Raw genomic sequence first — 16,379 nt, 5'->3', positions numbered from 1 at the left:
TAGGGAAATTTAAATAAGAATGTTTATAAAAAATTATATATCTCTATCTTTTTAAATATATAATTTTTAATCTCTTTTTTATAATATTTGGGATTTTTTTGCTTAATTCCATTCTTTCACTTATATTTGTATACGTAATTCATAATTTTATAATTGTGTGTATAATATTATATCATACATTAAATATCTTAGTCCTCGTTTCTCATTCTCGGCAGAATACATATTTCGAGAGATATACCGACAGAGCTGTGACAGGGAAGACGACCATTCGAGAAATAGGTGGATCGACAGCGGAAAATATCAAGCGAACGAAATGACGTTTCGAGAAGGCGCCACTAGCCGAGATCAGCTGAGACCGCAAGCTCGCCGAGGCGATAATTCGCTCGTTCGTTTCTCACAAGCCATTCGCTCGCTTGCTCGCTCGGCTTCAGCTTTTTGAAATGTCGCCGATGGCCGTGACAGGATCTATTTTTAACCGCGCCGAGATAAGCGCGGGAGGGACGACGGGTAAAGAGCCAGAATGAAAAGAGAGTGGGGAAGGGAGGGAGAGGGGAAGAAAAAGGGATAAGGGGAGGAGAGGGGGAGCGAGAGAGGCGAGCAAACTCGCAGCATCAGTAGCGTAGCTACGTGACAATTCGATGTGACGCTGACAACATCTGTTTCGTTTTAATATACACAAGCCCGGGGAAAAAAGCGAAACGGCGTAGCCATGTGGAATTTGAGAAATAAATCGCTGTCAGGGAAATGACGCTCTCGGACGAGATCAAAAATATGCGTGTTGAGATACGAATTATGCCACGGTTGCAACTATAATCGCGTGCAACGTTGTTTGTTGGCACGCGAGACCTATGTTAGGTATCAAGTATTTTATCACTAGTTCGAAAAAAAACATATGCAGCGAAATTTTTCTCTTAATAATCTCTTGGATTTGTTTGAATTTTTCCTAGCTTTAATGCCATATTTTTATTAGAATATCAGTTGAATCACGTAAACATTTATCGTTGTAACAAAAACTAAATAAGGGAGTGAATATATCTTCACAAAAATATACATTTTATTTTTATTATTATTTAGACTAGAAAAAGTTAAATAATAGAATCTAACGTTTTATCATATCGTGAATATTTATAAAATTTTCGACAATGATTAAAAAATATAGAAACGAGCATATCTTTAGCAAACGTATAAAAATTAAAGTTGCTTTAACATTAATTGTTTAAAAATTTATTTATGATAAAAAATTATTAATATTAATACGTTAAATAAATATTAGTAATTAAAAATACCATTTATTTAATACATTAAATATATATAAAAAAATTAATTAAAATAATTTTGACGAGACTCAGGTACAATAAACAAAATAAAAAAGATGCAACAGTTTTATTCTCATAAAAAAATTAGTATGAAACAGTTGAATAGTTGAAATTGAATAAATTCTCGTTTACAATATGCGCATTTTTCAGAACATAAAAGCCCATTCTCGTTACATCACTGATCGAGACCGACGAATTCGTCGTATTCAGAGTCACCATAGAAGAGAAAGAGAGTGAATCAAAGAAGTAATTATATGTGACGTCACCCGATTGGTTTCAACACCCGAGCCGAGTGCAACGAGTCGAGTCGAGTCCGAGCCCGAGTAACAGCAAGTGGGCCAGAAGAAGAGGGCCTTGCAATTATAAGCGGCGTAAAGAGATGCGTATGGAAGAAATGCAATCTTCTTACAACCGTTCCGTGACCGGTGAGGGAGAGGCGAGACGAAAATAGCACCTCCGCCAAACTTTATGACCGGTAAATCACCGGCGCGTTAGTGTCGATACGGTTTACGCAGCCACTTAAAGCGAACTAACGGACGCATTAATCACAATAAATCCGACAGCGAGTAGAAAATTAAATAAATCATTTCTAATTATTTATCGGCGAATGTAAGGAGAGAGAAAGAGAGAGAGAGAGAGAGAGAGGTAGGGAAATCTATGACAAAACTGTCGGAAAATGATGCGTCGAGTCCATCCAGTTTATTGCGCGTGATTTTTCTTATCAATAGATAATTAAAAAATTTAATATTAATAGAGAAGTTCGTATATTAATTTAGCACGCTTAATAAACACAATTGGATATGCATCTAAAAAAAATTCTTCCGGATTTGTCAATAAATTAGAAAATACACATGCGAAAAAATCAAAACTTTGGAAAAAGTGATTTTTAGAAGACTTCTTTAGATAAGCAAATAAAAATTAAGTATTCTACAAATATCTTACAAATATTTATCGGTTTAATGTCTCTTAGTATTATGTATATTTATTTAAATAGATTTAACTAAAAGCTATAAATAACTGAAAGTGACAGTAATCGATAACTTATTTTATTTATCTATTTAATATGCCGATCACATATACTATTGTGTGTGTACTAAATATATAGTAATATTCCGCGCACGTTTCAAAGCGCAATTATTAGAAGAAAATTACAACTTTACTGTATTTCATAAATAATTCTCATGAAACCGATCCTGTTATATAAATACGACATACGTAAAAAAAGCCAAAAAAACTGCAATAAAGCTAATACGCAAATGATATAGAACTGGATTCACGGATGAATCAATGTTGCCTTGCTAAATTTTCCGAGCAGAATTTAAAAGCAATTATATAAAACACACGTTTTATCATGCAATATTTACGTACAATTTTTTAAGATTTTTTTTCTCTTATCGAGATTTAAACGTTCCATGAATTCGAAACTCTATGAAATAAATAAAATAAATAGTATAGAATAAAGAAACAATTCTATAAAAATGTTCATGTGCGAATTTTCGCTCAAATGCAGAAAATCTTGCTGAAAACGTATTCGAAACTTCGCGTGTATATATAAGACGTCCGATGAATACGATGACTTAAAGCCTTATATCGTCGCAAGTATAAATATCGAGTGCATATATGCGTCTCCTCGCGCGTATGAATAATCGACACAGTGTATCTCGACCAGGCAATCTCGAATATGCATACATAAATCGTCTGCCGAAGGCAAAGTAACGGAAAGAATTTTGCGACTAATTGTAAATCGCAATGATAAATTATTTTCAGATCTCCGTTAATCACGAGAATTCAAAAATTCCGATGTGTGATATAATTAAGTGTTAGAGAGTTTATTACTAATTTTTTGCTCTACTCCCGGATTTATTACTATCAATTAATAATAAATTGATATGAAAGAAAAAGATGCTGATTTAATATTGCATTAGCACTCCTATTTTCGGAAAATATTTACTGCAAATCATACAAAAACAAATTATCAAAATAATTAATGACTAATTAATTGAGATGGCACGTGAGAGATTATTTTCTTAGCAAAAAAATACAAATTTTTTAAATACGATAGAATTTACATAATTTTCTGCAGTTACATGATGCTGAAAAAAATGGTTATAAAATTAACAATAAAAATATAACATAATAAGCTCATAATATAAAGCATAATTTTATAAATTGAAGCCTCGATAGAAGTCTATATATTTCTGAAAACAATTATTCGCTCATCTTTGGTGACTTAATTTACATCATTTTAAAATATAAGAATTTAAAATTAGTCGATCGAGATTATGTGATATCTTTGGGTGATTAATTGGCGATTAATTATAATACATTTGTTTTTTTATTTATAATTCGCTATAAATTTTTCAAAAAACAGGTATGCTAATATAAAATCAGCAATCATTTTTCAATTTTCGATATCAATTTCCTGGATCATCAATTGATAGAAAAAATTAATTCATGATTAGAGCAACAAATTTATAATTTATTAGTACATTAGTGACAATTCGAATCTCTCATAATGAGAGCGTTAGATGAACGGAAATTTTTCTTCGGAGATAATGAGACCTCAGCGAATCGCACATGGCTATTCTTTTTTACGCGGGACGCGTTTATTATCTATATCGATAAATGATCGTTATCCGCGATACTCTGATTATCGCGGCAAAAAATCGGATCAGATGATACAACTCTCGCGCGGCCTTCCACTCGTACAAACACGCAACGATAATTCCTACATCGCGAAAGCTCTTATCTGTTATCCGTTGTCGTTTTCTTATAATAGCAGGTTGACCGAGATCTCGCGTGTACCGGGCATAAACCGGAAGCTCGTTAACACGATCCTGCTTATCGCGAACGCTGAACATGTACATTCCTCCATTCCTTGATTTCTATTTTTAAATGAATTGACCATTTTAAATCCGGTTTTTGCGTTTGTATTCATTTAAGGAGAACTCGAGCTCCTAATTTTATCGGTTAAATAAATATACATATATGGGAAAAAGAGAGAAATATTTTTTTTTTTAGGTAAAGAGTACCTTCTTGGCAAAATAAGTTTTCGCGAAACGAGAAACTATTATATTCGCAGATTATTTGACATAGTGTATTTATTCTTGAAGAATATATGAATGTAATACGGCATCTTTGACATTCTGGAAATGGCTCGGGCCTTTTTCTCGCAATGCGTTGTGCTAATACAAACTCGCTCGAATCCGAACGCATAATGTGCTACGTAGGATGACTATTGTATCGCTGCAATTACGCAGTAAATGCAACGTTCAATACACACAGTCGGACGATTAACTCACTGCTAATCATAAGATTGTTTAAGCAACGGGCTTAATCTCGCGTTGATAGCAAGTTCATGTGCATCGTCGAAGGTGCATATTTCTGATTAATGAAAATTTTATTATAATTTGTGTAACACTCAATCTGATTAATTTCGCTTAATTAACTTAATTTATTAATTTATAAACGCTTAATTAATTAATTTATAAACGCTATACAAACGTAAAAAATAATCTTTTTCTTTTCTCGCGACGAATCGAAGCGAGATATATTTCTCGAAAGTTGAATGAAAATTAATTTAGAGTGTCTCTCTGTTCGCGAAATTATAATATAAGATTCTGTCAGCGGGAGCAGTGGATAAGATTCAACAAAGATCCCTTTATCAGTGAGAACAAAAAACTTTGAGATATGGCAATGCAATGGGTGAAAGGAATAAAGCGTAAAGCAACAGGTGTCTTAAACGCAACAGGTATCTCAGGCGCACAACAGGTCTCTTGAACGCAACAGATGTTAATGTCATCTCCACCCTATATGCCTTCCATTACACGCCCTTGATATGAAATATCAGATTGAATCAGACGCTTTTCATCGCACGATCGATTGTATAATGAAATCGAAATATAAAGCAGATAAAATATCTTCGCGATAGAAAAAAGAAATATATGGCAATTGAATAAAAATTTGAGATGACACGCGAGAGATTATTTTCTCTGCGAGAAAAATAAAAATTTTCTAGAAACGATCAAATTTGCGTAATTTTCTGTGACTAAAAAAAATGGATAAAAAAATAATAATAAAAATATGACGTGATAAGCTTATAGGCACGATTACGATAACTTTGGCCCCCTATTTGAAAGGTCGTTTCTGAAACTATTGGTCGGAAATTCTTTTTACTATTTTTCCCGTGTTCCTCGTCAAAAATGTCTTCAGAAACGACCTTTCAAATAGGGGGCCAAAGTTATCGTAATCACCCCAGCTTATAATATAAAATATGATTTTATAGATTGAAGCTTCGATAGAAGTCTATATATTTTATAAAGTCGCAATGATTTTTTATAACGAAGCAGATACGAGCAGAGAGAGATCGAAATGACGCAATGCCTATCGAAATTTCGAATGCTATTTAATTAATCATATTCAACCACGCCCTGCAGGAACCGACGCACGATAAAAGGAAATCGGAATGCATGCGTTGATCCATCCACGATGAAAGCACTTGCATAATAAAATGCACCGAGTTTAAAATTAGCACCTACTGCTGACCCTGGTTTCGATCGTTTCGCTCGCGCATCGAATTTCGATTATCATCAATAAAAATCGTTGCTTCGACGACAGCAGATTTTTTTTTGCTCTTCCTTATGCGAAAAGAATTGATAAGATAGTTGCATATTCTCGAATTTATATGATAGGGCAATAATAAATTAAAAAATTCCAACAGATAAACCAATTAAGAAAACACTATGTGATAAATAAATAGAAAAAAAAATATATAAGCTTCAACAAAATGCTCTTTTACACACGTTCTGCAAGTTAAATTCTTAAATATTATCATGCAAAGCAATGTATAAATTTAAAAGAGTGATTCATTTCTGGATGATGGATCACTATTTGTGGAATACATATATGCAATCGCCTTTTATTTTTAATGTAATATAAATCGAATGCGTATTAAAAGTTAATGTAAATTATAGAAATTTAAAAAGTATTATATACCCCCCACGCGATATATTTATTTCCTACTACTCGCATCGAAATCATTCGATGAGTGATAAACATGACGATAGTAATCGAGTCCACTAAGCAAAGATCTATTTAAAGACCAACTTTCTAATAAATGGATCCGATACTGTATGATTTTTCAACTCTTTATAAGAGTTTTTGTTATTCTCGATAAATTCTGTCAAATAAAAGTACGCGTGATATATTTAAAATTCTCATTTATTGTTTACGAAACCTTGTATTTCATTTAATTAATAATAATTAAAAGTAGCTGAGTTTTTCTCTCGGAACCTCAAATGTATATTGAAGTTTATGATAAAATTTACTAACAGCTTTTTGATCCAAGTGTCAAAATTATAAAATAAATATGCGATAAATTATAATTATTAAAAAGAAAAAAGAAAAAAAAAACTGAAACAATTAGCACGTGTTGAAATAAGTCACGTGCAAAAGTCAAAGCAAATTTGTTATTAAAATAGCAGTCGCACGGTTTCATAAATTTTATGTGAAAAGATCAGCCCGCGAAAGATTAAATGTCAGCTCCAAGTTTCTCGTAGGGGAAAACATTATACTAATCTCTGCACCTTTCATGGCACAACCTGTATGGAAGTCTACTGCCGATGCTGCCTTCGAACACGCGGAATGCAAATCCCCGCCGAGCATTTAGCGCCGGCTTCAATATTCCCGTCGCGTGTGTCAATACTTAAGCACCTACGTGCGTATTAAGTCGCGCGTATGCACCTGACAAATGAAGCAGAGCGAACATGTACATGGGCGTCAAATAAATCGAACACAATTGAATGAGTATGAGCGTTGAAATAAGATGAGATAAATCCAAAGTCGCAAAATTATTTCATCTCATTGTATTAGACTTTTTCTTTAATTCGAAAATATAAAAAAATTATTATATGATATCAATGAAAATTAGCCTTAAATAGTTAATAATTAAAAATTAAAAGATTCTGGCTTTAGCAAATAAATCGCAAGATTTCATTTTCCATTTATTTTTAAATGCATCTTAAAAATAACTGCGACAAATTTTTCATTTAAGGCTTAGTAACAAAGATATTTAATTGTAACAATAGAATAGAAAAATGATGTCAATTTAAATCACCGAAAAAATTCGCAAAGAAAAATATGTAAATATGTAATCGGCCTGCCTGAACAAAAATATCTCTGGCTTATAAAACAGTAATTTCGTCGAGAAGAAAGACATCCGAAAACAAATACAAGTTGTTGACGATATGGGCGGCGACAACTAAAGGTATTTAAAAAAAGGTGATCTCAAGCCAAGGCGGGGGGGGGGGGGGGGGGGGTTCAATCATTGACAAAGGTCAATTTTTTGCATACTCGAATAACAAAGAAATTTTTACCGAAATTATATGACAACTTTTCGATCGTTAATTAATCGTCAATTAACGCGCGAAATTTGTCGCGAATTTTTACTAACATTGTATAAATCTCATCACAATTAATATTTCTGTCTCTTAATTAAAAATTCTCAGAGAAAGGAAATATATATTTTGAGCACCCTATATATCATAAATTCTCTTATGATAAACGTAGAAGAATTAAGACGTCAAAGTCTTTCTTCTTGAATTCTTCTTGAAGAATGGGACAAGCTTTATATAAGAGAATAAAAAAAAATTGTATGTTTTATATGTTTTATAAACAAAACATAAATCTTATTAAATAATCAATATTATAATTTTCCTTGCATTATCTATGAAATGTATTATTTTTCTTTACCGTCTCACCGCGCGTGAATATACGTCCCTATATTTATTATACTTGCTATAACTTTCTAAAAATATATTCCATAAAAAGAGAGAGAGAGAGAAAGAGAGAGACATTTGACATGTTTACTTTTAAAAGAATATACGATATATAGGGCATATATGTATGCGTGTAGCTGCTATCATTTTGTCTCGCACTGTACTTCTCATTATCGCTTACTATCGACGGTGCGTGTAATTTTCTACAGTCGATCGCGTTTTTAACGCGTCTGTCAAAACGAGAAACGTCACGACGAAACGGCCTGGTGTTATCGGCGCGAGGGGCGAGAAGCGCGCGCGTTTAAAAATATCCACGTTTTAACGCGGGAAATTGGAGGGCCGACAAGGTCGCGGCGCAAGGTGCGCGCGAGGGGGAGGGGAGGGGAGGGGATAAAAAAAAAGAACAAAAAGAAACGGAGAACGCGGGCGCGTGTGTGCGCGTACCTACACACACCTAGGCGTGCGCGATAAATACACACACACACACACACACACACATACATATATATATACGCGAGATACGCAGAAAAACAGAGCCGCGTGGTACCAACCTGTCGCTCTTGTCGACGACCGCGAGAGGCGCGAGCTCCTGGAGCGGAGGCTCCGCGGATATGCCCTGGGCACGGTCGCGGGTACGAGGCTTGGTCGGCGTGAGCGGCGGCGCCGCGCTGAAGGGCAGCACGCTCAGAAACTTGTCGAGGTGGCTGCGCAGCTCCTGGATCTCGGCGTCGCGGCAACAGACAACCGCCTCGAGCTCCGCGATCCTCTCGTCCTTGGCCCGCAGCAGTTCCTGGAGCTCCCTCAGGGTACCCATGGCGGCGATCGGGGCACCACCTCCTGCGGTGCCGCCGATGACGTGCGGCACTTGGGTGACTTGCGTGGTGGCGGCGGCGGTGGTGTTGTTCGCGCTGGTGACAGCGTCGACGGCGACGACGGCCGCGGCGCCGTGCGTCGTCGGCAGCTGCGACGAGGCGGCGGCGGCGTCCTCCTCCTCGTCGGCGAGCGGCTGCTGCGTCGACGAGAAGCACAGCGAGTCGAAGCACACGCGCATAGACACGCAGGCGTCGCCGATAGGCACTCGGTATTTGGTACCCTTGTCCATTCAACTTGCCGTGACGCGCGCGCGCGAGAGAGAAAGAGAAAAGAGAGAGAGAGAGAGAGATAGAGGATTTGTGCGCGGAGCGACGCGACCGGGAGACCCGACGGGGACGTCGTCGGTCGTTACTATCGCGCGAATTCGCGTGATCGCGCTCCCGAAGAGCGGAGGACCGACGTCCTCCACCGCCTCCGTGCTGTCCCGCGTTTGTCGGCCGAACGGGAGAGCGAAGGGGTGAACGAAGTGGGAAAGGGAAGAGGATAGTGCGAGAGAAAGAGCGAGAGGGTAAATGAGAGCTGGGGAAGGGATGGGGCGAGGGAAGAGGGAGGGGGAGACTCGGCGCGCATCGCGCCGGTCGCGAACGCGCGCTGTTATGACGTAACGATGAAGTCCGAAAATCGACTATATTCACTAATATATATAATGCATTTCGCCATATTCTGTGGGTAAGAGCGCGTTCTTCTTATCCGTTCGTCGATAAAGCTGAAACAAGATTTATAAATTTAATTATTTGGGTTATATATAATAAACCTAATCTAACCTAACCAGTATTTATAAATTTAATTAATTTTTAAATATATATTTAATGAACGAGGACACGTGTGGTCGCGCGCCGCTCTTTATTCCTTCGCTCACATTGTCGATTAAAACAAAAAGCAGGCCGCGGGTTGTCCCGTAAACAACGCGCGCAGAATCTAATGAATTTTTTTTTTTTTTTTTTTGTTTTTTTTTTTTTTTTTTTTTGCAAAAGAGAATTATTAAATTTTATTTCAGCAATAGATGCATGCAGTTAGAATATTTATATCGCGTCGCATTTAAATATTTTTAATAAGATTTAGATTTATTATTTTTAATTAAAAAAACTGACATTTTATTTCCGAAATTTTAATTATGAGTTTTCTCGAATTTTTATTCCTAAAGAAGATATTGTTTTGCTGTCTTCAACAACTTTTTATATCGAAAAAGTTTCTTAAAAAATTTTAAAAATTTCGTTTATGTGAAATAAATTTATAATATGGAACCAACCGCATTAAATTATTTTTTCCAGTAAAATCAACGTTACTGGTCGTCAAATTTTGCAATTTTTTATTATCTTGTTTCAATTTATAATATTATTGTAACTTCAAATATTATTGAAATATACATAATTAAAGATTCTTTAAAGCAATGCTAAATAAAATTTTGTTGTTTTCAAATGAACTCTATTATGGATAATTAGAGAACTTTGACACAGTCAATTATTAGTAAATTGCAATAATGGGTATATAATAAATCCATAATAAAATATATAAATTAAATATATATATATACAGTTATATAATAAGATACGCTCTTTCTAAACCCTCCGGAGAATGATCCTATTTGTGGCTCATCCGAATCCGAATAGCAAAAATCATACTGAAGTTAGTTATATTTTATGAACTAACTTCAATATGGATTTTATTATTTTTCTGAACTGTTTATTTTATGAGTTAGATATTGAAATTATTTAAAAATGAAATAATTTGGAATTACGGTTTTATTTAAAGTCAATGATACCAAAATATGACAACGTTAAAATTGTAATAAAATATAAATCGGCGGAAATTCTTGGATAAACCACAAATAGAATCATCCTCTAGTAGAAAGAGCAATAGCAAATCTTTTAAATTTAAAAAGAACATTTAAAAAATTATTTTTAACATATTAAAAATATGTGAAATATATTGATAGGAGATATTTGATCTAACAAGATATTTTCAATATCCTTAAAAAAGATCGATATCAAAATAGTTAAAGAATGTAAACGGAAATACTGGCTTGTTTTGCTGGATGAAATACTCCGTGTGATATATGCAATTATTAAGAATCAATTCAAAACACATTCCACCTAAATTCGCATGTAAGGATTATAGATGTTCGGAAATAAAACGTGCGAATAAACAATAACCAAAAATGTATTATCCTTACATAGGTATATTATATAAAGATTACTGCAAAAAAGCATTCATATAGTATTTGTGCATGTATATATATGTACAACGGAAAATATGTACAATTCATAAATAAAAAAAATCATTGTACTTCAATTGCGCTATTAAGATTTGTCATTGCGGAAGATGGGGTACGCTTCCTGTCCTTAGTACGGTTTTTGCGGCAACTGTAAACTCGTCGTCGTTACACTGAATTTTTTCAGTTTTATGCGTCTCTTCCGTATTTAAAAATACATCATTCAAATAGACGTTATTCAAGCTGACGGCGCTATTTGATAGGATGGCCGTACCAAGATTTGGGTTTTTCATATCGGCACTATTAGCACGTTTATGCGACGGAGATTTCGAGGCTACGTCGTCTTTATCGGCTTGCGTGTGCGATATTATATCGCTCGCTTTACCGAGAATAATTAAACTATTTAATATGCGAAGAGCCACTAGTATAAGATAAGCTAATAATAAAAGTATAATATCAGCGGGTCTCGCGGATGGTGTGATGGTTGTACATAGAACACGGGCCATGGCGACTCCCAGGGGAAGAGGTATAAAGCCCATTCGCCGTGCGACTAAATCCGAGGGATCCGAGAACGCTGTTTCTCGACGTGCCTGCGTCATATCATACGCCAAACTCACGGTATAATCCCTGTAGACGGTTGAAGGCAACTCGTTGAAACGTGTGATGAACGCGTGTTTCACCTTTACAGACATATAGTGTGACATTAGTGTAGGCAGGAATGATTCATACGATCAAATATAGCTTGCAGATATTTCAAATGTAGCTTACAACTTATGTAAGCAAGCAAAAGACTATGCAAGGGAGACTTAAACAATTTAACAATAAGAATAATCAAGTTCAATTATCAATACAATAATCTAGAACCGACATATTTTTCGATATGTGTACATAATGTAAAATATAATTTATATTGCAACACAAACCCAATCAACAAGAACTTCTGCAAACAACAGTATCACGCAGTCGGGCAGCAAAACAGCGAAACGATCGCTGTGCCATGCGTATTCTTTCATTGTTTGTAGACTCACTGCAAGGAGTAGCATCGCTAGGTGAAATCTTTCCCTGACGTCGGCACAAGATAATTGAAACAAGTTGTTTTTGTCAAACTTCTTGAACACAGAACCCTTCAGTTCCACAAACTGAAAATATTTGGTATATTTTAAAATTTTTCGTTTACATTTTGTATACTATACTTACTACTTCATTTATTTATTTAAATATGCTTTATACTTTATTCTTCAATATTAGAAATTGCTTCACACTTTTTAAGGCACACTTACATTGTTAGACATCATAATTGTTAGAAGGGCTTTGTTACTGCTGTTGATCGCTACATTTAATGTTGTTGCTTGGAACAATACCAATATGCTGTGCAACACTTTATGAAAATGCAGTCAAGGTATATATATCTTGTTCTGCAACTTAATATTATCTCAGATCAAATTGATCGTAATATAATTATATATAAAGGATACACACATAAGTGAGGGTAAATAAAAGATGCGGCAATGTACCCAAATGTGGCGCACGCGTGGATTTTGAACGCGAGCGCGGCTCGGTAGCGGTCCAAAGTAGAGCATCTATAGCATCTTGGCCAAAAGCACTGAAAAGACGATCTCCTACCTCTAGCATATTGTAGAATATGTATAATTTTATAACCGACTGACTTTTAACCAAATGATACATCATGGAAGTGTCTACCACTTTCCAGGTAGCTATCCAACAACCTATTACTACAATCCCTTTTAATAAATCGCACACCTCAGCTGGGCTTAAATACGTCTCTGTATTTTTCGCGCCAACTTTTTCACTTCCACCCCTACAAAATGGGATAAGTGAAAATTTTTGAATAAACAAATATATATCATATTAATCAATTTCTCAAATACCTTAAGCAATGTCGTAAAGGTCTCGTAATCACTGCCCATAGAGCCATTGCAAATCTTATTGGTAAAAATGTATACACAAAGAGAAAGGAATCTGCACACTATAACAACAAAGATAATAATGAAATATAAATTATTCTAAAAATACAATTTTGACTATTATTTTATTCTTACAACGATATAATATTATTATACCTGAAAAAAACCATAAGCCATAAAGTTTTCCACCTCTCTAGGAATTTTTATAAACGAGTAAACCTTCTCCCTTCTGGCAGAGAATGTTTCCTCGTCATATTCCAGCTGATAATCCCTTGTTAATTCTGTCCTTAGAAATTGCATCAACGACGCTTCTGAAATATTAATTATATTTAATTTAATCAAGCTAGACAAAAGTAAATCTATACAATGTTATTTATAAAAATTTCAACTTTAAAATGAAAATTTTCATATAATAAAATTTCTAGCATGTATAAATTAAGCTGATAATGTAATGCGACATATCTCAAATCACAAAATCTGTCAAACATAAAATTAATATCTCTGATAAATCTTGCATGAATCAGTGACGATGCTGTAACAGATAATTAATATTATCTCATCCATCGCATTTACATTCGATAATGCATAATATATCATGCTAATTCTCTTTCTTGTTTGCTCCGTAGATATCTTATTACTTCGCAAAATGAATTCCAACAATCATGCACACATATATGTATACATATGTATATATATATATATACTTTGTTTTTTCTTCGGATCTTGCCCGTCCGATAATTGCGACCTATAGTGTGGATCCACATTTTCCACTCGCTGTCTATTGTTGGATGACACATGATTTTTGTCAGTACCGCGAAACCTGATGGTCCTCTTCTCCGACCAGCTTTGCTCCATCTCCCCATCAGCGGAGCACGTGTTCTGCATCGCTCTCTGTAATATTCAACAACGAACACCGCCGATGCAACGCATTCTCCACGAGCTCTTACTGTCTATTCTTATTCAGACATAACCGTGCGTCCCGTCTCTTGTATATTATATATGTGCGACTCTGCTATCGTGCCTTGATTAAACCGCACATAGGACGAACTGTCATAACACAGCGCACGCAACGCGCAGCGAAAAACAACGTGCGTCGTTCGAATGTGAAAGCGCTAAAACCGATAATTAATCTAGTTCTTAGTTAATGTCTTTCCGGGAAACAGTTCTTTTTTTTTTTTGTTACATGATACACTATTATTCTAGATTTCCTATAGTTTCGTGAAACTAGACGTAAAGTCTTCCGCATATCGCGGACATAATATAAGTATTTATGAATTAGATTTTATTGATAGTCAGTACAATTGAAATTCTCTGCTCTACGATTAACAACGTGCGATAAAGACGAACGTATGAATTACAGGCCGTCGATAATTGTTAGCAGAAAATTTTAATTATCAACTATCAGTAAAATATAATTATAATTTAATTGTTAATAAAATATAAGACATATGACAAAAAATTCATTCCACATGTTATCGATTATTAAAATATAATATTCGTACACATATATTTAATTATATATTTTTCATTATTTATAAAAATGAAAAGTCCAGAGATATTAAATATACATATATTTAATTAAATACTTTTTTCATTGATTAAACAGCTTGGCGATATGTTAAAATAAATTTAAATATTGATTACGTATATAATGACAATCTCATGATGATGTCATACTTCCTTAGTTACGTATCTGATTTGAATCAACAACAGTTTAGCACACATATCAATTTAATGTAAAGCGAGTTTCTGTGCAAGATTTTTCAGAAAGTTTTTTTTATAAAATATTGTGCGATATAAGTATAGAATTTCGCGATGAATATCTCAATTGAAAACAATGCTTCAATTGTACCTTTTGATAATGAATTTAATGCTGATAGCATGGAGCAATCAGGGACTAAACTTAAGAAAAGATTATGGATAGACACAAAGTCTCTGAATGTGCCAAATGTTCTGGATCCAGATGACTCCTTGATGAAGAGATTCCAAAATGCTCTGCGAGAACATCTCGTCCGTGTTGACAATAAGTTGAGCAGCGAGATATTAGAGCTTGTAAGGATTTTTTACTCCCTTTTTCATATTTAAAAAGAATTTATCAAATGAATGCATATGAATAAAACATTAATATATTATGTGTTCGTTGAATAATTAACTGCAAATATTTTACAGGAAGCTAAAATAAAATCTATAGAAAAAGAACACGAAGCAGAGAGCTTGCAATTGTACCATGCCCAACAGGAGACAGCACAGCAGCAAATGACAATTGAGAAATATCAAAGCATGATAGTAAATGTAATTTTACTGCGTGAAGAGAAAGATACGCGTGTAAGGGACGCGACAGATGTTCGTAAAGTCGCCCATGCTAAATTGCTGGATGAAAAAACAAAAGAGGAAAACCTTGCGCATGAGTTGGAACAACTTACAACTTTGCAAGCACAATTTTCGGAATGGCAAAAAGAGCTCGAAAATAGTCTGGCTATTTCCAAACAAGTGTCTAGGAAAGATAAGGCGATTCAACGAGATTTAATTACTCAGAAGCAGCAGAAAGATTTTATAATATTCAGACTTATGGAAGAGACATGGAAAATTAAGAATGAGATAGCCAATCTAGATATACAATTACAGTTAAAAAATAAAGAGAAAATTGAGATAAGCCAGATGATTGCCGACGTTAATGCCGATCTAGAAGCGTTGCATAAGCAACATAAGAATTTATGCAACGCTTGGAATTCCGTTGTGCTGAATATTACTAAGCGGAATAAAGTTTACGAGCAATTAAACACAGAGCGCGAGTACGTAATATCTCCATAATCTTTAAGGATTTGAATGAGTGGATTTGTAACAGAAGATGATATCATAATCAAGTCACATTTATTGATTTAAAGAGATAATCACTTCAGTGAAACTCTACCGTCATTTGCTAAATGAGGAAGATTGAACTAGCCAATATCTTTTCAGGAAAATATGCGAATCCTTCAACACGTTACATACAGAAATAGAGAAATTAAAGAAAGAAACTCATAAAGAAGCGGAGAATAACGAGAATTTGACCTCATTGCATGTACGAATAAAAGACAATATACAAATTACTTCAAAGCTGATGGAAGTGGAAAATGACAAACTTAATAATTTGCAATCTGAATTAGTAAAAATGGCAAAATTTAGTGAACATGAACAACATGAATTTGACTTAATTAATAATGTACGTTAAATGTTACTGCATATTTATTAAAGACTATCACAAAAATGAATATAATTAATTAATATATATTTAAAT

General features: G+C 34.6%; 3 protein-coding genes across 3 annotated transcripts in view; 1 reads left to right on the top strand and 2 right to left on the bottom strand.

Annotated features, from left to right (window-relative positions):
* The window catches only part of LOC115240325 (cGMP-dependent protein kinase, isozyme 2 forms cD4/T1/T3A/T3B), a 45,723-nt gene extending 36,314 nt beyond the window's left edge, over positions 1-9,409 (bottom strand). The window contains exon 1 of the mRNA XM_029815398.1: positions 8,644-9,409. Coding sequence (XP_029671258.1) covers positions 8,644-9,194 — 551 coding nt within the window. The 5' untranslated portion in view covers positions 9,195-9,409. The remainder of the gene's footprint in view (positions 1-8,643) is intronic.
* A 1,698-nt stretch (positions 9,410-11,107) lies between these two features.
* On the bottom strand, positions 11,108-14,332 carry LOC115240330 (protein TAPT1 homolog). Its single transcript, XM_029815406.1, has 7 exons — positions 13,807-14,332; positions 13,259-13,413; positions 13,067-13,164; positions 12,653-12,996; positions 12,458-12,555; positions 12,101-12,316; positions 11,108-11,857 (listed from the first exon to the last, which is right to left on the bottom strand). The coding sequence occupies exons 1-7, from the start codon at positions 13,985-13,987 to the stop codon at positions 11,276-11,278; spliced, it is 1,674 nt and encodes a 557-aa protein (XP_029671266.1). The 5' UTR covers positions 13,988-14,332; the 3' UTR covers positions 11,108-11,275.
* A 154-nt stretch (positions 14,333-14,486) lies between these two features.
* The window catches only part of LOC115240328 (coiled-coil domain-containing protein 40), a 4,141-nt gene continuing 2,248 nt past the window's right edge, over positions 14,487-16,379 (top strand). Inside the window, exons 1-3 of the mRNA XM_029815403.1 lie at positions 14,487-15,154; positions 15,272-15,894; positions 16,061-16,304. Of these exons, the coding sequence (XP_029671263.1) occupies positions 14,918-15,154; positions 15,272-15,894; positions 16,061-16,304 (1,104 nt within the window). The 5' untranslated portion in view covers positions 14,487-14,917. The remainder of the gene's footprint in view (positions 15,155-15,271; positions 15,895-16,060; positions 16,305-16,379) is intronic.

The sequence above is a fragment of the Formica exsecta genome, unplaced genomic scaffold, assembly GCF_003651465.1.
Source record: "Formica exsecta isolate Colony F162 unplaced genomic scaffold, ASM365146v1 scaffold423, whole genome shotgun sequence".
In the NCBI taxonomy this organism is placed as follows: domain Eukaryota; kingdom Metazoa; phylum Arthropoda; class Insecta; order Hymenoptera; family Formicidae; genus Formica; species Formica exsecta.
This window is presented reverse-complemented; position numbering and strand designations above follow the sequence as displayed.

Coding starts and splice junctions, on each gene's coding strand:
- LOC115240330 (XM_029815406.1), bottom strand. CDS start 13,987: ATGCAGAACACGTGCTCCGCTGATGGGGAGATGGAGCAAAGCTGGTCG. Junction 12,997..13,066: donor CCTTTACGACATTGCTTAAG/GTATTTGAGAAA, acceptor CCCATTTTGTAG/GGGTGGAAGTGAAAAAGTTG. Junction 12,317..12,457: donor CAATTATGATGTCTAACAAT/GTAAGTGTGCCT, acceptor AAATATTTTCAG/TTTGTGGAACTGAAGGGTTC.